Source organism: Lissotriton helveticus, chromosome 1_2, assembly GCF_964261635.1.
Source record: "Lissotriton helveticus chromosome 1_2, aLisHel1.1, whole genome shotgun sequence".
Classification (NCBI taxonomy): domain Eukaryota; kingdom Metazoa; phylum Chordata; class Amphibia; order Caudata; family Salamandridae; genus Lissotriton; species Lissotriton helveticus.
This window is the reverse complement of record NC_136058.1, coordinates 60,519,516-60,545,822: the sequence shown is the minus strand read 5'-3', so window position 1 is coordinate 60,545,822 and position 26,307 is coordinate 60,519,516. Positions and strand designations below refer to the sequence as shown.

General features: G+C 44.7%; 1 protein-coding gene across 4 annotated transcripts in view; it reads left to right on the top strand.

Annotated features, from left to right (window-relative positions):
* SRSF11 (serine and arginine rich splicing factor 11) overlaps positions 1-26,307 on the top strand; it is a 223,375-nt gene that overhangs the window by 50,449 nt on the left and 146,619 nt on the right. For all 4 annotated transcript variants that reach the window (XM_078668774.1, XM_078668766.1, XM_078668758.1 and 1 more), the window contains exons 5-6: positions 6,960-7,009; positions 18,283-18,410. In XM_078668774.1, the coding sequence (XP_078524900.1) occupies positions 6,960-7,009; positions 18,283-18,410 (178 nt within the window). The remainder of the gene's footprint in view (positions 1-6,959; positions 7,010-18,282; positions 18,411-26,307) is intronic.

Sequence of the window (26,307 nt, the reverse complement as noted above, 5' to 3'; positions counted from 1 at the left end):
CTCAGGGCTCTCAACCTGTAAATTTTGTCGGAGCATTTCCATATGCTCACTCTCCAGCAAGTCTTACCATTGCTTCGCCAGGGAGACTTCCTAGCAACTCTAGACCTCCAAGACGCATACTTTCATATACCAATACATCCTGCTCACAGAAAGTATCTAAGGTTCACCATTCAGGGACAGCACTACCAGTTCAAAGTCCTACCATTTGGTGTCACAACAGCTCCAAGAGTGTTCACCAAATGTCTAGCTACAGTGGCAGTATATCTCAGAAGACAACACATCCATGTGTACCCTTATCTGGACGATTGGCTAATACACGCGCCATCAGCCCAGCAATGTGCCAACCACATGTCAAAAACAATACATCTCCTGCACAGTTTAGGATTCTCACTAAACTACCCAAAATCACATCTGCAACCCTCCCACGTCCAACAGTACCTGGGAGCAACAATAGATACACTGGCAGCAAAAGCATATCCCAACGCAGCACGGATCAAGGGAATGCAAACGTTGATCCAAAAATTCAGACCCCAACACTTACTACCAGCTCGAGTGTTAATGCAACTAATAGGCATGATGGCCTCCTGCATCTTCATAGTCCCTCATGCCAGGCTACATATGCGTCCGCTCCAAGAATGCCTTGCAAGGCAGTGGAACCAGGCTCACGGGCAATTAAAGGACCTAGTGTTGGTGACCAGTCGGGCATACAACTCTCTGCATTGGTGGAATCCACAAAACCTTTGCAAGAGATGACTGTTCCAAGAGCCTGTCCCACAAATAGTGATAACTGTGGACGCATCCCTGACAGGATGGGGAGCCCATGTCCTACACTACACAGTACAGGGACTCTGGACTGTACAGCAAAAAAAAATGCATATCAACCTTCTGGAGTTGATGGCGGTCTTCCTAGCCCTAAAAGCTTTCAAGACACACTTATGCAACAAAGCTGTGTTGATCCGAACGGACAACATGACCGTTATGTATTACATTCAAAAACAGGGAGGAACACACTCACCACAGCTATCGCACCTAGCTCAAGCAATGTGGACATGGGCCATTCAGAGGAACATGTTTCTCATGGCAGAACACCTCCCAGGCAAGGACAATCAAGTAGCCGACCTGCTCAGCAGGCACAGCCAACAGATGCACGTATGGGAAATTCACCCCAAAGTGCTCCAACCATTCTTCCGGAGGTGGGGACACCCGGAGATAGATCTGTTTGCCACAAGCGAAAACGCAAAATGCCAGTACTTTGCCGCCAGATTCCCACATCCGCAGTCGCAGGGCAATGCGATATGGATGAACTGGTCAGGCAAATTTGCGTACGCTTTCCCCCAGCTCCATTAATACCGCTGGTGGCACGCAAAATGCGCCAACATTCGCTGACACTGATCCTAGTTGCTCCCACATGGGCAAGGCAACCATGGTACACGACGTTCCTAGAACTGTCAGTAGTACCTCATCAAAGACTGCGACTCACACCCAATCTTCTAAGTCAGAGCCATGGAGAAATCCAACACCCAGACCCGCAACAGCTGAACCTGGCGATCTGGCTCCTGAAGTCATAGAATTTGGATACCTAAACTTGCCCCCAGACTGCATGAATATTATCAAAGAGGCAAGAAAACCCACTACCAGAGCATGTTATGCAGCAAAGTGGAAACGTTTCGTCATTTACTGTAGCAACAATGACATTAACCCACTTGATGCTTCTACTCAAAACATTATTTGCTATCTCTTGCACCTACAACGTTGCAATTTAGCCTACTCATCCATCAGGATACATTTAGCTGCGTTAGCAGCATATCTTCAAAACAGGCAACACCTTTCACTATTTAGGGTGCCAGCAATTAAAGCGTTTATGGAAGGACTTAAACGCGTAATTCCTCCAAGACACCCACCTTCACCAGTCTGGAATCTAAACGTTGTTTTAACCAGACTTATGGGACCACCTTTTAAACCACTACACATGCGAACTACAATTTCTTACTTGGAAGGTGGCTTTCCTTATTGCTATTACTTCGCTTCGAAAAGTTAGTGAGCTGCAAGCCCTAACTATTCAAGAGCCATTCATTCAAGTACATGCAAATAGAGTAGTTCTCAAAACAAACCCTAAATTCATGCCAAAGGTGGTATCCCATTTCCATATAAATCAAACCATAAAACTGCCAGTGTTCTTTCAAAATCCGCAGACAGTAGCTGAAAGGGCCTTGCATACTCTTGATGTCAAGAGAGCTCTGCTATACTACATAGACAGAACTAAAACATTTCGTAAGACAAAACAGTTGTTTGTTGCTTTCTCACCGCAACACAAAGGCAACCCTATTGCTAAATAGGGTATAGCCAGATGGATCGTTAAGTGAATCCAAATATGTTATTTAAAAGCAAAACGCACCTTAACAGTTCCCCCTAGGGCGCATTCCACACGCAAGCTAGGGGCATCCATGGCTTTTCTAGGTAATATTCCTTTACACAAAATTTGTAGAGCAGCCACATGGTCAACCACACATACATTTACCAAACACTATTGTGTAGATGTACATTCAAAACAGCAAGCTGCTGTAGGACAGGCTGTTCTCAAAACTCTTTTCCAGACTACTGCAGCTGACACAGGTAGCCAACGCTAAGGGAGATACTGCTATACATTCTATGCACAGATATGAATTCATCAGCCCACATGCCTCGAACGGAATATGCTACTTACCAGTATGCATCTGTTCTTGGCATGTAGGGCTGCTGACATTCATATCGCCCACCCACCTCCCTGGTGCCTGTCACAGCTGCAGCATTCACTCTTTGCATGGACATCTCTTACTGTACTATACTCCATCTCTGCCACAATGGCGAAAAACAATCTGAGGATGGAGAGGATGCCCATGCGCACTGTAGTCCGAGGGAGGAGCCACCTATCTCGTGATACTTCGAAGACTCTTCCAGGACAACAATGTGCAATCATCCGGACCCAACACTAGGCGGCGATCTATGCACAGATATGAATGTCAGCAGCCCTACATGCCAAGAACAGATGCATACTGGTAAGTAGCATATTCCTTACCTGTCCAACCGGTGGTCACCTCCAGAAGTTCTTCGTCCCCAAGCCTGCAGTCTTTGTTGAAACCGGAGAATCCCCATTGAAACCAACTGGGTACCCAACACCAAAATAGCACCCTGCACCCAGCCACTGCTGCGGGTACACCTTGTGTGCTAACACTGATCCCCCTTTGCCCTGAACCTAACACCAGGAGCTTTGCTCCCACAACCTTGTGTCCTGCTCGTGAGCAGCCACCAACCGGAGGCTTCCTTTGGATAGCATTGGACCTCAGCACTCTGTACCCGGCTACCCTAGTGCTGCTGTGGGTGTTTCAAGAGTGCATCCTTGACCCTGGGGGAACCCTGGTTCTATCCCTGGAATACCAACTCCCACAACAAAGTACTTACCTGTTAACTGGTAACTTGGGAAATCAATTACTGTTTTTCATAAAATAAAATCTAAGCGTGGAGTTGGTTGTTATGAAACCATAACATAACTGCAAATGTACTAAAAGTGATTTACTTACCGTTTCTCTAGGGAATGTCCCAGTGCGATATCTAGGTACATCACACTGAGTAGAAAAAGTAACCCAGAACGGAGTCTGTAAAGTGACCGTGATTGCCACTGTATTAAAGCATTTACAAACCTGTAACAGTCCTTTTCAGTCAGCTTGCTTGTATTGTTCAACCTGCCTTGAGAAGTACCATTTACACTTACCTGTACCAGGCTCGCTTGGTTCTAGGAAAAAAATACAACAAAATATTTTTTTTTTTATACACAACAAATTGGTCTGAGTTCAGTTTTTGAGTGTGCTGATTGTGTACAGCAAATGCTTAACAATACCCTCTGATAAAGCATTACTGCTCACCCACACTACCACAAATCGAGAGTAAGGTGCTACCTACTTTTACCTCTGCCTACCTTTGGGGTTCAACTGGACTCGTCACACCATACCTCATTTTGGTATAGTATATACAGAGCCAGCTTCCTACAGGTGACAGGAAAAAAAGGGCACTCCTTACACTTTCACATTCCAGACCGCTCAGTGAATCGCCAGTAATTTTTGATTTGTGTTAAGTAGACAACATTACTCTTCAGGGTCCTACCCTACTCTTTTCCCTCAGCACACTCTTAACTGGCACATAAGCTTTCCCAAGGGCAGAAGTCCTGTGACATCTTAGATTCTTCCTACATTCTGGGTGGGCAGCTTGTAGTAAAGGTAACAGGGTAACAGGGTGTGCTGCCAAAGTAGGTTATGTTGCCCCCAGGATCTTTTTCTCTCTCATTAGGTAGTGTCTGTTATGCTCTACACCCACAGGTTAGTGAAATCTGTGTTTCTACAGGAACATCAGAGCTGCAAGAGGTCTCATTCCTAGTGTAATCCATTGCAACTGGAAGAGGACTGGGCCATACTGGTGGCCTCTGCTAGAATCTCCAGACCGCTAAGTGCTCTTTCTTGAGGTCTTGGAAACCTTGGTGGTGTCCAGAAGAACTTATTCTGCAATTTCACACAAAAAAATTAGGATTAGAAACGTTTTGAACTTCCAGAGGACAGGCGCCAACCACCCAAGTCAATCTTTCCAAGACTTAGCTGGTTGAGGAAATCTGGTTGGTCACACTTCCGTTTAAGTGGACCCATTGGACAAGCCTGTCTAACTTATGTGCAACCTTGTCGAGTACTCCCTGTTACCTTGCCCCATTAGAGGAACCCTAAAGATTGTCTGAAGGTAGAAATATGGACCGGGCAAAGGCACCAAACCTATCTGGCCAACGAGAGGAGTTCTCTGGGCATGAAAATTCATATTTCCTGCTCTGAGCTTCTCCTGCCAAAACCAGTGGCTTTATCGGGTACTCACTCAACGCTTATCCGTCTTCAAAGGGACTTTGCTAGGAACAGACAGTTGACTTGCCCCCCTGGAAGATTTTGACTTCCAGTTCAGAGACTTAAGTCAGAATCTTTGACTGGAGTGAACCTCCTTGGTGTGTCCGCATGAAATTGCGCCCATGTCCTAGTCAACCTTGAGCAATGTTCACTGATAAATGCTCTCGTTTTCCTTTGATGCTTTTTCTCTTAAATCTATCAACTTTGCTGGCTTTGTCTGTGTTTCAGATCATGATGGGCATATGTTGGCTAGAACTTGTGCGTTTAAGTTTTATTAGAATGGTATTGTAATTTGCAGTCCGATTGCATTGGGGCATGATCAAAGAGTAAAAAAGGTCCTGGCTACTTTAAAGTTGAAAAGGTAGGCTTTGTAATAGAAAAAATGTATATTAGAACCAGGAGTAATTGAAAAATATGGGCACTTACTAACCAAAAATTGAGTTACTCCAACATTGGCATTGGTTCAAACACTTAAAAGGTTTCTGTCTCCCACAAAAAAGGTGTTTGCCTTTTCCAGGATGATTGGATTCTATGCTGTGTTCATTAGCAATTGAGCCAGCAAAAAGGCTATGATTGGAAAACTACTTGGGATGGTGGTTCAATTTGTGTGGTCTAAAGAGTGTGAGGTGGAATTCAAGCGGAGTTAAGAGACATTTAGCATGTGCCTTTGAGTTTTTATCCCTGGAGAAAACGCAGCGCTGTTTTAGATGCCAGTGTGAAAGGCGTATGGGCCTGTATTTGTTCAGAGAGGCGGAGTTTCAAGATAATAGTGTTTGCTTTCCGGAGTTTGTGGTGTAAATAAAAAAAAATACAGAGTAAAGCATTGGTAGTTGTTTGAAAGGGGGGGATGCAAAAGGTTTGTCTGGAAAAGTGAAATTTCAAATCTGATTGTTTGAGGAAAGGGCATATTTTTGGAAACTGATTTGGCGGTGCGAGAAGTTAAAAGAAAATTCTGAGGGATGAGGTGAGAGATGAATGTGTGACCCGGATCTGGTTGGCTACTGGACAGTGAAAATGATTTGTTTGGTTTAATGTTTTAGGAGTAACCAACTGCTCCCCACCCACTCCTCCCAATACCACCACCACCACCAATGGTATTGAAGATAAGATTGAGTAAATTTGCTCATGGGGGTTGTCATGGACAAAACCGAGTGCATTATAAGCATTGGATCACTAAATGTAGAGGATGATTAGGGATTTTTTGGTTAGAGATAAATGGTCAAGATACGGTAGGTGAAATCTCATGTTGATAGTGATTGTGTAGGGTGTTTGGGGTAGTTTCTAATGCTATGTGTGCTCCTTGCATTATATAATATGAGATTTGTATAGTATTTCATGGAATATATATTGTAGAGGCCAAATTGTATGCCAAGAGTTAATCAGGCTATTACTGCTGAATGCTTGGTTCAGCTATGTGGGTGTTCAAGGTGGGTATCAGAGTATGTCTCTTGTTCATATTGCAAGTGTACTGGTCCATACTTCTCTAGCCTAGAAACTTAAGTGTGTTTATTTTAAAAGGATCTATAGCCCTGGTTTTCTGGTAGAGGGGCTGGTTGGATAGGAGGTTTTAAGGTGGGTGAAAGGACACCTGGATGAGATTGGGTGGGGGGGCAATGGATCTGTTATTCCATTTGTTGTCTCTGACCAAGATTCTTTAATTTCACCCAGTTAATTTGTGATCTTCTCTCTGTTCACACACTTAACACATTGCAATATTATATTTGTCCACGTTGTTATTCTGATTACATGTGAAATGGATGCATTAAGAGTGCACTGGGTTGCCTGTACTCTGACTGCTGCCACAGCCTGTTAAATCAAGACAGGGTTGCCACCTAGGATTTGTACAGAAGCTACAGTTGACAGTTACAAATTAAAGTTACCAGTTCCTTCTCAGTGTTGACAAAATAAACCTGTCAACCTGATTTTCCTTGATTCTACCTATAGATAAATACCACAACTTGTGCTGAATATGATTAGCTATGCACACTTGACTAATACCTGCTTTCTTAAATTCAAATTACCTAACTTTGATTTCTGTTTTTCTAGTCACTTGCAGCAGATCAACTGCTAAAGCTCATGAGTTCAGTGGATCCAAAGTAAGTCTAAAATAATGTGTGTCTAATGTTTGCTGCAATACATTAAGATAGTTCAACAACTTAAAAGAGAGAAGGTTGGTTTTTAGCATAGCTTTCTAAAAGTAAGGCATGGGGGTCAGTTGCTTCCTGGTTAGTTGTTGGGGGTTAGGGAGAATGACCAATGTTACACTATTTAAAATCTAAATATAATTCTTACATTGAAGAGTTTTGTTTAATTGTGTATGACCAGGCATGCCGGACATCATGGTTTGTGTTCCTAAAACCACAGTGCTTGATAGCATAGTACGATTGTGTTGTATATGGGTAATGGAACAGTTTTGTTTAATCGTAAGAGATAAATGGTCACGGTAGCATTGCAGCTAAATTTATGTTCAAACTCTGATAATGAGTTAATTTTGTTTAAAAAATATTACAAAGAATATGTTGCTTTTACTCGAGGTAAGTTGGTTTGTGGTCTGATGGATTTCTTTCTTGTGTAAAGTGAAAATATTTTTTTGCAGTATGAATTCTTTTAGTTTACATGCTTTCCACAATTCCTCTATCTTGTGGTTGCGACTGGACGTGTCGTTGTTTTTTCTAAAACTTTAGTTTGTTAGGGTGTCAATTTGTGTCTGTCTAGGCAGAGCCCTGAATAATGTCGACCAGGATTACACAATGCCCATGTGCATGCTCACCTTTTTAAATTTTGTATTGTAATTAAGAAATTGGTTGTAAAGCACTCTATATTATCTGAGTTTAAAATAATGTTTAACACTTTTGTAAGTAAATATCTTAAAAGGGGCTTTATGTTGACGCCATGGAAAGGGCTTCACCCTAGCCCAATGCTAAATAAATGTGAAAAACCTAGAACAGTATCATAGAGACTGTGTTAAAAACTGTGCCCTAGGGCTGCCTTGTAATCTTATCAAACAAATTATGCAGAAGTCCACATGGAATAATTCAATGAAACGCGTGAAAAAAACAAATCCTTTCTTTAATTCAGTTGATTGTGGATGGTGAGTTCTTTTCACAAATGTTAACTTCACATTTGTGTAGTCCAGCATACAAGTTGCACTGTTCTCTTGTTAATGTCCATTCAAACAAACACAATGCATTTCGGCTCTTAAAAAACCCTTCGTCAGGGGTCACTGCAATCACAAAAATATAATACATATTTACTCATTGGATGTATGTCATTTAACTCATTGTACAGGTCTATCCTAGTGACAGACTATGTGAATGGTAGGGAATCGGAATGTGAGGCCTAACCTCTGTAGAGACAGATCCTGTGAAAGAAAGTACATTGTGTACTAGTGCGAAATCAGATAAAGTAAAGGCAGAGGCTCCTTTGAAATAGCTAGCATGATCGGGCTGCTTTAGCCAATGCGTAAAAAGTCATTGTGTGTATGAGAACTCTCTCCCAACATGCAACCTGAGCAGTCAGTGAAGAGACCATGCCATGTGTGAGCGATAATAGGAAGCGTGATCAGATAAACGTGATCCAGTGTAATTTAATTATGCTGATTTATAGTGCATGATGCGTGCCGCTACAGTTTGTGATCAATTATGACTTCTGAACAGGCTGCTGTGGCCTGTAATATGCCAGAAATATCCGGTAACTGGCGTGTACTGGGTTGCCCTCTGTAGTATTTCAATGCTGCAAAACAATCTGAAAATAACAGAAAATAAACATTGGAACCTAGAATATGCGGAATAATATCTATAATGCATACACATGCCTAAATGACGATCATCTTACGGATCTGTTTACGCTCGTGGTGTAACGTCGCGCCAAGCGAAAAAATCCCATTAGAAATCGTTAAAGACTGATGCCAAAGACGCTGATGCTCTTTAGTCAATGCATGCTAATGTTACATGATTGTATACGTGCCCCGGGCGGTGAAAGGTGAAGAAAGACTCCGAGAGAAAAAGATGCTTAACAGACAATGGGAAAGGCCTATGCTTGTTAAGTCAATGTTTTTGCTGAATGATGTTCGCCCTAAATATAATTTCGAATCGCAAGCTTAATGTAAACATAACTATTAGAGTTTATCAAATATTAATTCCCATAACCATATCCCATAATGCAAATTATGTGTACATGACAAACCGGTGTTACAATATCCAACATTCATGGCAAATGGGTGTTACAATATACAGGGTAGTGGCAACTCAATAATAGACATTAGCATGAGGCTTCTGAAGAGTTTACACAAATTGTTATATGTCTGTGTGCAAAGTTAGTGGACTCAGATCTGTTAACATGTTGTTCTTAAAAATGTTGTACATAAACATGATACTACTTGATCTTTATTCTATATAGGTGAACTACTGCAAGTCTATAAATATATAACCCATTTTAACCTCTCAAAAACACAGCTATGAAGTGCTGGATTTTTGCTCTATGCTAGTTCACTTGAAAAAACATATCTGCGGAGCATCCCCATGCTATGCCGCTATTTATTTATAACGTTTTATATAGTGCAAACTTGACTAGAAGGCTATCGGAGCTCTTTACAGAATAGTTCAATAGGTAGAAAATAGATAACCAAGAAAAAAACACTGACAATATCCGTTGCAAATCAGGAGTGGGACACTGAGTTATAAACTAGTACTCAGACTGCATGCAAGCCCTGGTTGGAGAACAGTGCCAGATCAGTATCCAGAGAATGAGTTTGTGGGTTCAGGGTAGAGATTTGTTACTTAAAAGCAGTTTGACTTCTTTTTGGAATGAAGTGATTGAAGGTATCAGTCTGATTTCAGGGTGGCAAGGAGTTCCAGATTCTAAGGGCCAATCCGGAGAAGGATCAGTTGTAGGTTTTCTTTTTTCGAAATTTTTGATGTTTCAACAATAAGTTGCTGGTGCTTCAAGATGATCTGCCACCGCCGGACAGTTCCAGTTTGTCAGCTAGGTAGTTCGGTGTTTTGAAGTGTAGGGCTTTGTGGGTCATGCAAGCCATTTTCATCTGAATCCTTGCCTCATAAGGGAGCCAGTTTAGTTCCTTCAGATCTAGAGTGATGTGGCTGTACCTTTTCGATTCAGTAATAAGCCTTGCAGCAGAGTTAAGGGTTGCCCTTAGTGTAGACCCATAGTCTAATTTGGGGATAACTAGGTCTTGCACCACTGATTTAAGGTCGTCGAAGGGGAAGAAGGGTTATTTTATTTTTTTTTGAATGCTCATTTGAAAGTTTGCTTCTCTGGTGGCTGAGCTGATGTGTTCTTGCATGTTGAGATTCTTGTCAAGTGTAATTCCTAGTGATCTTGTAGAATCTATAATGTGTGGAAGGCAGTTGAAGACTGTTAAGTGTTTCATCCAATCTTCTATGTCGAGGGATCTTTTAGGTGGGGCAAATAGGAGGAATTCGGTTTTGAGTTGAGTTTCAGGTGGTTTCTGGTTAGCCAGTTCTGTTTTTTCCCTGGGATCTTAACTTTAAACAGGTAGGTAATTGTGTTTCAGTAGTTCGTACGATTTTACAAGAATATTTACATTTTTCAAAAGTGGCACTTAGAAGAAATTTCATAGAAAAGCAGACAATGGGTTCCTATGGAGAAAATACAGATTACTAGTAAACCCGGTAAGGATTACTTTTGCGGTTCAGTACTGGGCTGCAAGGTACAGTACTGGCTTCTCGCCTGCTTGCAGGTGAGTACTTCGGAATTCGGACTTCGGTTGATGTTATATGAATATTTGTAAATTTCAAAACTTCACACTTAGAACATTTTCGAGTCAAAATGGGTCAATGTTATCCAATGGCAGCTAAGTGAGTTACCGGTTTCCAGGTGAGTACTTGGCTGGTGAAGTTAAGGTTCTGGGCATAGACTCAGGGGTCCCCCAGGGTCAGGTAAGTACAGTTAGTTCAATCCCAACGGCACAGGAGCGGCCGGGTGTAGAGGTAGGTAGGCCCAATGATATCCAATGACAGAAAGGGGGCCTTCGGTTGGTGGCTGCTGGCTAGCAGGCCACGCGACTGTGGGAGCTGGGCTCTTGGTCACTTGCTCAGGGCAAGGGGGGAAGTAGGATAGGACAAAGGTGGCACAGCCAGCGGCACTCAGGTGGCTGGGTGCAGTGTGCTCTTGAGCCGTTGGGCGCTCAATGTTATCCAATGGGAAAGGTCAAAAGGGAACAAAGACTGCAGGCTCGGGGACGAAGACTCACCAGGGGCGACCAGCACTTCGAGAGGTAAGTTGGGATCTTGGAGCACAGGTAGGTACCCCAAAGGGAGGCACAGGGGGCTGTAGGGCGCCGGGTGCAGGGGTGTCTTTGGGTGTCGGAAAAGCTTACCCTCGGCTGGTCGTGTTTGGGGTGACCCCTGGTTCTGAGTCTGCAAGCGTCGGCTGGTTCGTTGAGGAGGGTCTTTGGGCACTGGACTAAGGGTCCCAGTCGCCGGGGGACGTCCTCGTGGTCTTGGTTCGGTTGGGCCCGGCCCGGGCTCGGTGGGTGCAGAGTGGGCTGTTCCGGAGCTTCCTGGTTGGCACCAGGTGGGTTGTTGCAGCAGAGCCTCTGCTGATGGGAGTCCCATTCTTAAAGCGGGTCAAGGCTGGCAGGTCCTCCGGGTGTCTCAAGGTTGCTGTCCGCAGGAATAGCCGGGATTTAGGCAGGAGCAGGTTCCAGGATCGACAGGCCGGTAGGTCTGGGGCCAAGTCAGTTGTCGTCCTGTTAGCAGCTGCACGGCGGGTCTTCTTCTTGATCTTCTTCTTTTCTTATCGAAATCTGAGGAAGGAAGGTTCAGGGAGCCCCTAAATACTAAATTTAGGGGCGTTACAGGTAGGGCAAGGACAGGGACCAATGGGTCCCTGTTCTGGGGTGAGTACACCCCCTAGCCTGCTCCTCTCCTGTGGGAGGGGGCAGGAGCCTAGCTGGGATTGGCAGGGCTCCCCATCTACAATATGGCCGGGGCCCGGGGTCGTGCTTCGCCTCGTGTCCCCCACCTGAGGGGTGGGGTTGGCACAGGCTGGCACCCCCCCTTCCTGATATAATTTTTCCCGCCAGTCTTCCCGCCAGCGTGGGGGTTTGAACTGGTGGGTGCCAGTTGCTGGGTACAGCAAATGGTCTGGAGAAGCTCTGAGGCGACAGGCCTTTGAAGCTGCCCCCTGCCCATGCTGAGGGAGGAGACCTAGCACCTCGCCCAGGATGTGCATTGTTGCAGGCCCAGAAGAGCGGGGGATCTCCACCCAGGGGTCCAGCAACATGTCTGCTGGGTGGCAGCCTCTGCAGCCACTCAGCCCAGACGTGGATTGTAGGTTAGGGTTTCAGTGGGCATCTCGAAGATGCCCTCTGGTGCATTTTACATTAAATCCCACACTGGCATCAGTGCAGGTTTAATGTGCTGAGAAGTTTGGTACCAAACTTGTCAGTCTTCAGTGTAGCCATTATGGTGCTGTGGAGTTCGTAATGACAACCTCCCAGCACCATATACTCTTAATGGCATCACTGCACTTACAGTGCCCAGGAATGGCCCTGGGTACTGTAGGGGCACAGGACTCATGCACCTGTGCCCACACCTCTGGCATAAAGCACCCAGCTAGAGGGATGACTGAAGTATGCCAGGGCAGTGGGTTCTGTGGGCATGGCACACAGGGATGTGTGCCATGTTGACTCTTGGTTTAGTTCTGTACTTAGGCAGGCAGCCTGCCAAGGCAGTGTGTGGGTGCCAGGGTACAGGGCCTCTGAGGGTGGCACAATAAGTGCTGCAGCCCTCAGGGGTCTTCTCTGGTCACCATGCCCTGGGTACCATTTACTAGGGGCTGACAGGTGGCCAGAGATGCCAATTGGGTTTTGTTTCATTACAGTTTTAGGGAAGGAACACAGGCCCTGGGTACCTGGTTGGCAGGAGCCCAGGGCACACTCAGTCAAAGCACATTAGCAATTCAGAAAAGAGTGGGGACATACCAAGGCAAGAATGATGGCACTTTCTCACAGACATTCTTCAAAGACTGCCTTAACAACAACGCACGCAATAGCAACGAGCTCTTCAACACTGTGAAGGAACTTTCCAACACCAACGACATCCCGCTGTCGCAAGCCCTGTGCGACTCCCTCGCCACTTTTTTCAACCGCAGGATAGCAGACATCAACGACAGCTTCAACACCCAGACAGACCCAACAGACATCAACATCGATCACGACCCCCTGCTAGCCTAGGCCAACGTGAGCGTCGATGACACCATCAAGACCATGAGCACGATCCACTCCCGCTCCCCGTCAGACCCATTCCCGCACCACATCTTCAACAAAGCCAGCAGCTCCATCGCACCCCATCTGCGCAACGTCCTCAATCTCTTTCGAGGTTGTGACCTTCCCAGAGAGCTGGAAACACACAAAGATGAACGCCTTACTCAAAAATCCCAAGGCAGACCCAAGAGACTTAGTGAACTTCCGGCCCATCTCTCAGCTTTCGTTCCTGGCCAAGGTCATCGAGAAGATCGTCAACAGACAGCTAACCAGATACCTCAAAGAAAACAGAAACCTGGACCCTTCCCAGTCAGGGTTTTGCAGCAACCACCCTCACCGAAACTGCCTTCATCGCCGCCACCAACGACATCGGGACCCTGCTGGACAACGGTGAGACCCTCATCCTCCTGGACCTCTCCGCCGCCTTCGACACCGTCTGCCACCACACACTACATGCACGCCTCCACGCCACAGGGATCTGAGACAAGGTTCTGGAATGGACCGCCGCCATCCTCCCCGGCAGAACCCAGATCGTCCGCCTCCTCCATTCCGATCTGAAGCCTCCGAGATAATCTGTGGCGTACCCCAGGGATCTTCCCTCAGCCCGACACTGTTAATCATCTACATGGCCCTGCTCGCACACGTCGCCTGACAGCACGACTTCAACATAATCTCCTACGCCTGCGACACTCAACTGATCCTCTCCCTCACCAAGGACCCCATCACCGCCAAATCCAACCTCCACGAAGGAATGAAGGCCGTCGCTGACTGGATGAAGATCAGCCGACCTAAGTTGAACACGGCAAGGCGGAGGTCCTCATCCTCTGCTCCAACCCTTCAGCCTGGGACGACTCCTGGTGGTTGATGGTACTGGGGGGAGCCTCAACACCCACAGATCACACACGCAACCTGGAAATTGTCCTCGACTCCACGCTCCCTATGACCAAGCAACTCAACGCCACCTCCTCCTCCTGCTTCAACACTCTCCGACTGCTCCGCAAGATCTACAGGTGGATCCCGACATACAAGGAAAACAGTCACCCAGGCCCTTGTCAGCAGCAGACTATGGAAACGCCTTCTACGCGGGAGCCCCGAAAAAGCTCATCAAACGACTGCAACACATCTGCACGACTGATCCTCGACGTACCACGCCACAGCCACATCACCCTCCCACCTGAGAAACCTGCACTGGCTCCCAGTCAACCAGAGGATATCCTTCAAGCTCCTCATCCACGCACTCCACAAGACCGGCCCAGCCTACCTCAACAAACTACTTTCCTTCTCCTTCTACATTCCCAACTGCCAGCACCGCTCCGCTGACCTCGCACTCGCCACCGTCCCTCGCATCCGAAGAACAACCCCCTGCGGGCGTTACCGCCAAGACCTGGAACACCCTCCCACTGAGCCTACAACAGACCCAAAACCTGCTGACCTTCAGGAGGCTGCTCAAGACCTGGTTGTTTGACCAGTATGCCCCCACCCACCCCCTCGGCGCCTTGAGACCCTCGCGAGTATGTAGTGCGCTCTACGATTGATTGATTGAGCATTACAAAAGGGACCAGTGACCAGTTCTTCAGGAAGAGCTGCAAAAGCTGTTGTCAAACTCTTATGCCTTGCTGAGGGTATATTTGTCAGTCATTGAGGCTTATCTAAAAGTGCTACATACGCATAGCATTTCTTTACTAATACTGATCAAAAGGTTCATGGAGGGAGCAAAGTGCAATCTTAATTTGTGCTAGTAGGATTTAAAAAAAGCTCCATTTGAACTCATGCATAATGCCAAATGCTGACCAAATACAATGAAAACTCTTTTCTTGGTGGCCGTCACATCACTAAGAGTGAGCTAGGTACAAGCTCTAAAGGTGCAAGAGCCATACATATCCAAGCACAAAAATATGGTAATGAGAAAGCACCCATAAATCCTACCAAAGGTCATCTCAGTTTTCACATAAAAAAGACTCTCACTATTCCAGTGTTCAGAGCATTCTTTCACAAAGCATCACTGCCTTGATTTACGATCATTCAAGCGTTGAAGTTGAGCAAACCCGTTTTGACTCCACTCCCCTGTTCTCCCCACTTCCACAAGGCAGGTAATACTGCTACAGGCAGGACTGGTGTACATGCAGATTGGGATGTCGAAGATGAAACTAATTAGCACAACTCTCAGTTGCCGAACATTTTGTGACACCCACACATTTGTCTTAAATAGATCACTCCGTTTGCCAGCTCATCAGTGATTAACATATCCTTCATGCAAACAACATAAACCCTACAACCATGTCCCAGATATGATCTAGTTGAAAGACCCTGGTTATGGGGATGTGCATGTTCTTACTTGGGAGAGTTAGAAGGTCCTTGCAGGGGTACAGGTAGGCCTGTGCACTGTGCAGAGTTTGTGGGTTTCCGTATAAGTGAACAGGTGCTTCTTCTAGGTAGGGGGTAGTGTGGTCGTCCAGCCATAGGCTTATCTGAGAGGAGAGTTAGATATTTACAATTGCACACAATATTCAGTATGTGAGATACACGACTCAATAAGGAGATCCACACCATTTTATGCAAATAACATGTATCTTTATATATATTCAGGCACCAAAAGTAATGTGTTCGTTTAAGTTTGTTTTTCAAAAGAAATACTTTTGTATTTAAAAAGTTGACAGTGCAATTTTCAGAAGCTGCAATGTTATCCTAAGGGAGGTAAATCAAGTGCAGCATTCAGGTACGGTACAGCGACTTACAGGTCCAGTTTCCAGGAGTTAAGGTGAGTGGTGGGCTAGGTCCACGTCTGCACCAGAAGAACACAGGCATTGGGTGCCCAATGTTACTCTGTGGGGATCAGTGTTTGCGTAAAGGGGCTGCTGGCTAGGCGGGATGAACTAACAGGAGGGCTCAGGCCTCGCTCTGGGACGCAGGGGCACTTGTGGTCCTCTTCTCCATGGCTCAGAGGTGACTGGTGCAGATGTGTCTTTAGGCGTCTGGTTTTCCATTCCGGTAGCATTCATGATAGAGGGCACTTGGGCGCAGAGGCTACGGGCGACGGAGAGTTCACTGTGGGCGAAATTACATTGGACTCTATCTCTGAATGGCTGGGGGACCACGATTACACTGCTGGCCCCCTTCAACTCGGGCTTGGAGCGATGTGAGCAGTGATGCCTGCAGGCATCCGGTTTCTGCAATCACATTGACCCCTAGTGCCTTAAGTCCTTAAGGGGACCCCCGGAATACAATTGCAAATAACTGTGCAGTATATGCCCTTTTGTCCTAAGCATTACCACTTTGGTCCTAACCCAGAACTTGTGAGCCACGGAGAGAAGCGCTGGAGCAGCGTTCACTAGTTGAACTGAGAGCAACTCCTCAAACCAGCGACTTCTGAAAAGAAATAAAAAAGGAAAAAGAGAAAGAAAAAAAGATGTAAACCTTCAGTGTCCTTCAGAATGGGACTATGGAATAAGTCCTAAGTTATTCCCTGCACATTTGATCACTAAATCCTACACTCACAGCACCAGCCCTGAGGAAGACCTTCCTAGAAATCCTCCTGGTCCCCTGCACGAAGGTCGACACGCGTCTGCACCAACACTATTCACTGCCTAATTCACGTGACTCGGAGCACTACCAGAAAAAATGGAGACTTTTTAAATGACATCAAAGTTTAGACCATCTTGTATTTGCTAAACTTCTAATAGTTCTTGAATTTTACTCAGAGCACACTCATTGTAGGACCACCTAGTGAAAGATTATCGAGGATAATTTGAGCTCTGTGTATCCTGATATATATGTAAAAAGGAATAGGTTGACTACAAGTTATGATTCTTTGAATAAGAATGATTTTGTATAAATATATATGTATTTTGCACCGTTTTTTAAAACATTTGTCTAACTTTCACGGAAAAATAGTCGTATAGAATTGTATGTACATACATTTCATGTAAAAAATAGCACTAAAAGAATCGTAATTTGGTTTCTAACAAATTCATGGATATGAAGTAAATTCTTTATGCAAAAGAAAACATAAGAGTAACGAATCTTGTTGTGCTGATTGTCGTAAAGGCATAGATGAAATGCTGTCTCTCTAACATACATGTCAAACAGTTAAAAGTATAGCTTTCATTTACAGAAATTGACGTAGGAAAATAATTATACCTATGTCCTGAGAAATACTGAGATTTGATGGTCCCAGGTGCAATTTTACGTAACAGTAAAAATTGATAACCTGAAAAGTACTTACCCAATTACGAAGGTCTTGGTATTAAAATATATACAAAAATACTTGCTATTTTTCTACTTTGGTCTCGAGTTTCTTCTTGGGTGTGTCTGATTTATTGACTGTTTGTACAACAAATGCCCAACCCTACCATCTGATAAGCCTAATTGTCACCCACACTACCACTAAAGAGAGCATTTGGGATTATTAATTTAAGCCCTGTAAGCCAATAAGGGTCATCTGGCCTTTCTACATATTGCCACACTTTTTGGTACACTACATAAAAAGCCAGCTTCCACTCTCCACACCATACAGCCTAGTGCAGTGGGTCAACCTACTTTACCCCATATTGTTGTTGAGGCCTTAGTTCATATTGTGAAGTCCATCAAAAATATTTGCACAAGTGTTCATCTTTGTTAGACACATGGCGCGAAGTGTTTTTGTAGTGGCCCACATTAAAAATGATACACAGTACATAGTAAAGAAGAGAATAATTTGTGTTCTTGTAACAAGATCATTCTGCTACACTTTATCTTCCTGCTTGAAGTAATGCAGTTGAGTTTCTCTTCTTGAGGGTGCATCAGAAGATAATTAAATGATCTTTGGCTTTTGTTACCAGCCAGACTGGTTTGAAACAATGGCACATTAGACTTTTCAGTACATATCCTTGTAGACTTTATGGGGCAGTGAAAATTGAGGACCTAAAGACCTTGCAAATTGACTGAACTACCGCCGCCCCCCTTCCACTCGGCACCGTGAAACTCTAACTGGTGAGTAGTTGCGCTTTATAAGAAGATTGATTGATGCCCTTAAAAAGGAAAAGTATCTTGAAACTTTTGATAGAAGACAGTAGTTAATACTTATTTCTGGTACATGTTGAATTATCAATTTTGTAAAGTGATTAGCTTTGTTTCAATTTCTAGGTTGAACCATGTAGCTGCTGGACTTGTTTCGCCAAGTGTGAAATCTGATGCTTCTAATAAAGAGATAGAAGAAGCAATGAAACGAGTAAGGGAAGCACAGTCCTTGATTTCAGCTGCTATAGAGCCAGGTAACCTTAATTTACTTAAAAACACACATTTCCTGTGACACTATTGAATAGTCAAATGAATGTGATTCAGTGTAGAATTGTGTTTTGAGCAGCCCAGCTCGATTAATGTAGCTAACATGTTCACCATGAAGTTTGTATTCTCATGTGACTGTCAAAACGCATGCAGATAAAACAAAGTAATTTTGCAACACGTTTGTAACACTAAACTGACCTAATTATTCTGGATCACTATGGCATATCCAGTGTTTTTTTTCTCTGTATTAGCTTTTGTCAACGCGCAGACTGCTACAGCAGTGTTGAAATGCAGTGACAATCAACCCACTTCATTACCCTGCCTTTTTTCCTTACTAAAGATCCTACCTATCACTGCACCTACCATTGAGTATCACAACCATCTTCCTGACCTGTGCAGGTGAAAGATAAATCTACTGCCGTTTGATTTTCTTAAGCCTGCTGGGGGACCATACCAAGCTTAGGTAGGGATGTAGTATGGAAATAGCCAAACCGCTCATCATTTACGTTACATGCCAAATTGGAAAGTACTATGTCTGCCTTTTTATGTTTCCAAATTTGGCATTATGTAGATCATTACTTTATGATCAAGGCCAACTTAAGCATGGGTGGTAGAGTCCTAGCGTACTTCTGTACCAGTGCAATCTGTATTTCTGCAGCGATCCTCGTTTCTGCTTAGTTTTAACGGCTGCATGGGGTATCCAGGAGTTGCGAATGATGGCCTGAAAGTCTACCATTTTGCATAATGCGCCAAATAGACAGAATTGAAGGCCAAAATACCAACTCACAACTATCAAATTAAGAGGAATCACTCCCTGTCCAAGACGGTGCTTGTAGAAGTTGCAAACGTGGTTACTGTCATGTTTGATTTGTGACTTCCAATCTGTGCTTAGTTTAAAACTACATCCTAATCTCTATGCCACACACACTATCTGGAGTAGAGCTCTGCATTATCTGCAAAGTTGTTACGTCTGATACCCACACTGGGCCTTAAAAGAGACTACAGTGCCCATGTTTGACTAGGATCACAACGTTTCTTCATTTATTTCCAGAAATCTATGGTTTATGCCAAGTTTGTATTCTGGTATGATCCCTTTCAGCTTTGCTGCCTTTCTTCAGTGTAGGTAAACCATATGTATTGGCATAACACATTATACTCTGTAAATAATACATAAAACCTGTGTTGCAAGGTTAGAGAAGATTATGGTTGAGTTGTTGCAGACATGAGAACATTCAAAGAAAAGGGGTGGGAAGATATTTTGAACCTGTGGAGAGGTGGATCAGAATGGAGCAGTAGTTGTTGGAATATGATTAAAGTAGGTTGCCAAGCAACTAATTGTTTGGAGAAGCCCAGTTCAAGGCATGTGAGCTGTAGAACAGGTTCTTCCAATGAGCACCTGAATGAGTCATATCTGCTCTTGTTGTGTCACAGTGGGACAACATTTCTTAAGCCCTGCTCGGTAATCGTTTTCCTGGGAGGGGCGAGCAGAGGAGTGTTACTGAGGGGATGATGTAGTGGTGAACGAAGCATACACCTTTCCATTGATAGGATCTTTCACTACTAGCGTGGGCATAACCAGCCCTACATAAGCTGCCAAAGGGTCTCTTAAGTTTGCTGAAGGTGGCATGGCTTTCTGCATCAGTGTCATATATTACTGTTGACCCCTAGATTCATGGTTTTTGGGGGTTCAAGATTGCATCCTCTTGCTGATCCCTTCATTATTTTAATCATTTTTGCCTGAAGAGGTCACAGGGATCATGCTAACCCTACCACTGTTCTGCCTTACAGTTAACTAGCACGTAAGAAATAACCTATTTTTATCAACCACTGTCCCAGTTCTCAGACCAGAATCCTGATTCTCCTCTTTCAGATTAAATTATGTGTCTTACACAGCCCAATATCATACTCTACAAATGAACTTAAGTGGGCCTTTTATAAAAGCTGTGAGCATGTGGTGTGGTTCTTATGACATGGTGTAGGAAGCTGGCTCTGTATATACTATACCAAAGTGAGGAAGTGAGCACCGAGTCCAGTGGAACCCCAAAGGTAGGCAAAGTAGAAAGCACCTTGCTCTCTTTTTGTGGTAGTGTGGGCGAGCATTAAGGCTTTATCAGAGGGTAGTCTTGAGCATTTGTTGTACACACAATCAGCAAATGATTTAACACATTCAGACTGAACTTCAGACTAATTGGTTTTGTATAAAAATATTCTTTTAGTTATTTTATTTCCTAGAACCAATGAAGCCTGGCACAGATAAGTGATTTCAACTTTGCAGAAATAATACCGTTTGAATTGCAGTTGTATATATACTTTGGTTTGATTACTGTAGAACTGCTGGTAATGCAATGCTTTGAAATAATGTACATATACTTTGTACTGGCTTTTGAATAAAATGTCAAGTAGATTACTTTACATATTACTTTTCTTACACAGTGTAGTATACCTGGATACCGCACTGGGATATTACCTGTAAACAGGTAAGTAAATGCATTTTTGTTGTGGTTACAGTTTTATGGGCTTTTATAGATTTTCCAATTCCATATTTATAAGCTTTTCATAGAAAAACAGTCCATGTTATCCTATGGGATTAAATAGTGTTATCCGTTAACAGGTAAGTAGTTTGTTGTGGAAGTTGGTATTCTGGGTCAGACTCAGAGGTCCCCCAGGGTCAGATGCACTCTTGCTACACCCTTAGCTGCACTAAGGCAGCAAGGTGCAGAGTGCTGAGTCCCAATGTTATCCAATGGGGCATCTGGTTGCTGGCTGCTAACTAGCAGGCCACAAGGTTTTGAGAGCAAAACTCCTAATGGGGGTTCAAGACAGCACCAAAAGTGCACCCTCAGCGGCACTAGGGCGGCCGGGTGCAGAGTGCTGTTTTGGCGTTGGGCGCCCTGTTATTTTCAATGGGGTTTCTCCGTTTTGCAAATACACTACAGGCTCTGGTACGAAGGTCTTCTGGGTGCGAACACCACTTCGAGAAGTAAGTTGGGATGCTGGGTGTTGGCTAGACCTATCAGTTGGGCCACCCAAGGCCGTGGGACGTCTGGTTTAGGGGTGTCTTTTAGGGACTTGATCGTCTTACCAGCTCCTGGTCACGGTTGGGGGGGGGGGGAACCTTCCAGATTTAGGCTCTCGGCTAAAGGCTTGAGGCAGGTTTGGTATCTCTGGTCTGGATAGCCAGGGAGACCTCTTCGTGGTGATGGGCCACTCAAACTCGTGCCGTGGATGTCTTGTGCAGAGTGGTGCACACACGCTGATTTTTGCCGGAGCTGGAATCTGTGGGTGAACAAATCCGGTGTTCACGGGAGACAAAGCCTTTTCTTTGGAAGGCAGGACAGGTCCTCCGGGTTCTTGAGGTTGCTGGCTGCAGGACACACCCGAGTTTCGCTTCTGCAGGTTCGAGGTGGGGACAGGGATGGTAGGGCTGGGGCCAAGTCAGTGGGTGTCCTCCTCATCTTAGCTTCGGCACGGCTGTTTGGTCCTTCTTCTTTTCTTGTCTGAGAAGGCAAGGGTCGGGGTGCCCCCTAAATACTAGATTTAGAGCGTTTCAGGTAAGTAAAGTTTGGAACCATTGGATCCCTTCCTTGGGGTGGGTACACTCGCTATTATGCCACTCTCCAGTGGGAGGGGGACATTTGCCTCACTCTGGTTGGCTGGGTCCCCCCATCTGCAAGATGGAGGGGACTGAGAGTTGTGCTTCACCTCGCCTCCCCCACCGGAGGGTGGGGTTGGCATAGGTGGGCATACCTCCCTTCCTCACTTAGTTTTGCCGCTGGGTCTCCCGCCCAAAGTGGGGGTCAGAACTGGTGGGGGCCATTTCCTGAACGCAGTAACAGGCCTGGGGAAGCTCACAAAGTCGGCAGGCCTTTGAAGCTTTCCCTTTGTGGGCTCTGCCCATCCTGGGGAAGGAGACGTAGCACCTAGTCTTAGTATGTGCATTGTTTCAGGCCCTCGAGAGCAGCAGGCTCTCGACCCAGGGGTCCAGAAACGTGTGTTGATGGCAGCTGAAAGCAGCCACTCGGCCTGAACGCTAGTGGTAGGCCATTTTTCAGGGGGCATCTCTAAGATGCTTTCTGTGTGCATTTTTAAATAAATCCCACACTGGCATCAGTGTGGGTTTAATGTGCTGAGGAGTTTGATACCAAAATTCTCAGTTTTCAGTGTAGCCATTATGGTGCTGTGGAGTTAGTAATGACAAACTCCCAGCACCATGTACTCTTAATGGCAGCATTTCACTTAAAATGTCTACTAATTTACTTATACACTGTAGGGGATTGAGCCAGGGCTCAATTAAATTTTTTTCAACCCTTGGCCAGGTATTTTTTAATATCACCCTCACCTCACTACTCACATTTAGTACCCCACACACCACCACACATAGTCAACACGATAAAGTGCTCCCGCGCAATCGTTTGGTCGCAGCACGCCGCATCCCGTAGAGGGGTGCGAAGACCCCAATGATGGTAGAATGACACCAAGGGCCCTTTTGGTGTGTGAGGGGTATTTAAACAACACTAAGTGCTCCCCACCTCAGTAGGGACCACTTTTCTAATCCCCAGTGGATTCCACTTTGTTTATTTAGATTGCCTAGGGAGAATGAATCCACTATAGTCTCTCTCTCCCCCCTTGTTATAAATAAAGTTAGATATAACCTTACTCTCTAAAGTGGTAGCTTGGTCGAGCAGTAAGGCAGTATCAGAGGACAGTGTAGAGCATTTGTTGTACACACTCAGTCAGCAAATGGTCTCTCACACTCAAGAACTGAACTCTAGGCCAAAGGTTTTATACCAAAAGATATAGTTGTTTTATTTTAGAACCAACAGGTATCAAAATATACTTTTCTCAATATGAGTGACTTTAGGTAATTACTTTGCAAAAAGGCAGTAGACTTTGTAAGCACAATAGCTACAGTGGTTCCAATAGGCAACACAATTTCAAACACAATTTAACATTGAGCTCAATGGGTTTTGCTACATAAATGCAGTTGATACCTTTATGGATTACTGTTCTAAATCCAAGACTGGATCCTAGATTCAGTCTAGAAACATGTACTGTAAGCAGTTAAGTAAAAGCGTTTTGGTTACAGTAGTGATTTTTAAGGAATATACATGTATTTTCAAAGTTGACACATAAGCTTTTTAGTGAAAACCAAGCAATGTTATCCTATGGGAGGAAATGGAAGTCACAGGTAAAGTATGTTCTTGTTACATTTGTAATCCAGTACTGGACTCCTAAGTTCAGCACTGGAACCTCTACCTAAGACAGGCAAGTAATTACGTTTTGGTAGTTGGTACTATTTTTAAAGAATATTTGTAGTTTGCAAAAATCGACTGAAGAAATTTCACAGAAAAACAGTCAATGGTTTCCTATGGAAGAAAATGCAGGTTACTGGTAAGTACAGTTAGGATTACTTTTGTGGTTCAGTACTGGGCTACGTGGTACCGTACTGGCTTCTCCCCTGATCACAGGTGAGTAATTCGGAATCCGTTATTCGGCTGATTTTAGATTAATATTTGAAAGTTTCAAAACTCCACACTTTGAAAAAATTTCAAGTGAAACCAGTCAATGTTAACCTACGGAACGAAAATTAGTTATCGGCTTTCAGGTAAGTACTTGACTGGTGGAGTTAAGGTTCTGGGCATAGACTCAGGGGTCTCCCAGGGTCGGAAAGGTACAGTTGTTGAACCCTCAGCGGCACAGGGGCAGCCGGGTGCAGAGAGAGTAGGCCCAATGCAGTCCAAAGGAGGGTGGGGGGCCTTTGATTGGTGACTGCAAGCAAGCAGGACACATGGCTGTGGGAGCTGAGCTCCTTGTCACTTACTCAGGGCAAGTGGGGAAGTAAAGTAGATTAGTGGTTGCACTTCCAGTGGCACTCGGGCGGCTGGGTGCAGGGTGCTTTTGAGCCGTCGGGCGCTCAATGTTATTCAATGGGAAAGTTAACAAGCATTGGAAATGCAATAGGTCTCGCACCATTAGAGTTAGTGCTTTTAGAATTGTTTATGGGTTTTTTTTGTAAATGTTTAGCATTTTTGTTTCCTGTAGCCAATGCTAAAGAATTACAAATAAAAAAAGCCATAAACATTTCTTAAAGCTCTAACTGAAATGGTCTGAGACCTATTGCACTGTGTGAGGGTGAGGGGTTGAGGATGAGTGAGGGTGAGAGTGGGTGAGGGTGAGTGAGGTTGAGGGTGAGGGGTTGAGGGTGAGGGTGAGTGAGGGTGAGTGAGGGTGAGTGAGGGTGAGTGAGGGTGAGTGAGGGTGAGTGAGGGTGAGTGAGGGTGAGTGAGGGTGAGTGAGGGTGAGTGAGGTGAGGGGTGAGGGTGAGTGAGAGTGAGGGTGAGTGAGGGGTTGAGGTTGAGGGTGAGGTGTTGAGGGTGAGTGAGGGTGAGGGTGAGGGTGAGTGAGGTGTTGAGGGTGAGTGAGGTGTTGAGGGTGAGTGAGGGTGAGGGTGAGTTAGGGTGAGGGGTTGAGGGTGAGTGAGAGTAGTTGAGGCTGAGTGAGGGTGAGTGAGAGTAGTTGAGGCTGAGTGAGGTGAGTGAGGGTGAGTGAGGGGTTGAGGGTGAAGGTTTGAGGGTGAGGGTGAGCACACAAGCTTAGGAGTATGTCTTAGCACAACTTGCCCTCACCAATCACCTTTCACTTCTCAGGGCCTATGGACTTTCAAGGCTACAGATAGCATCTGCCATGTGCCTTAGAGGAACATTTATGTTTTAAAAATGTATTTGACAAATAATTATCGATCCATAGTTCAGCGCCGGCGAGATTATGCATTTTTGATATTTTTTGTTGCTGCACAGGCACTCGTGAGCATCATCTTTACCAGACTATACTATGGGTGGGCCGAGAGTTAGGCAGTCCAGGATCTGGGTGTTGCCATTTTAGAATGGCCCCTTACTTGCCAACTGATGGAGAATTGTTGGGTGGTCTCACTACTACTCGCTGATCTTGTAATTCATGCTCTAATACAAATGAACACTAAATAGCTTTTTATTCACCATCTCAGCAAGAGGCCAACAATTGAATAAGCAGAGTGTGAACCCTTCAGTGAACAGCACCAGTGTAAGTTGTGGATGACTTGAGGATTGTCGCTCATATTTTAACAGATTCGTAACTATTTCACATACATCTTTTTAGTACGAAAGATTCGCTGTTTTTTATTTTCTCATCTCTGATGCATTTTACTTGTTTCTTTTCATTCCTGCATAAACCATAGAGCCAACTCGGCACAAACGTGTTATAATGTGGTCAGAGGGAGGGGCACTAGATGACGAGATGTGGACTACCACCACATTATGCAAGCTTGCCAGAGCCTCTGTGCCTTGTGGTAAACTACAGCTGTTCTTGAAGTGCTCAGAGCTGCTTCTTCATTCAACGTAAGCCATCGCTTCACTCCAATGAGAGCATCTGAGCATCCTGAAATTGACGTCCTTTGCATAATAAAAGTGTTTACATACCTCAAGCTTCTTTCTCTAGGATTCTTTCTGTAGGATTTCCTTCTGTTTCCTGCTCAATGGTTTCTTCAATGAAATGTTCTTAATTGCTTGTTTCTTTGCTGATTTTTTGGAGAGCAGAACTAGAGCACAGCTTGTAGCTACTCCTTTCAGTCTTTCGTCATATTTCAGTTACTGGTGCGTGTACTGCATCATTGAGGCACACGGCCCTGGTGCTGGGTGTGCAGGGTCGATTTTTACATTGACACAAACATGGGAAATAAGTGGTGCAAATTGAAATTATACTGTTTTCGTGCATGCTATTTAAAAAACAAAAATACGCTATTCCCTCAAAGTTATTACCAGCAAAATAACGAGAGTGTAGTTTGCACAAAGCTCTAAAATAGCACTGGAAACAAAGACAACAAGTGAAAGCAAGTTGCGGTAAAGCGGG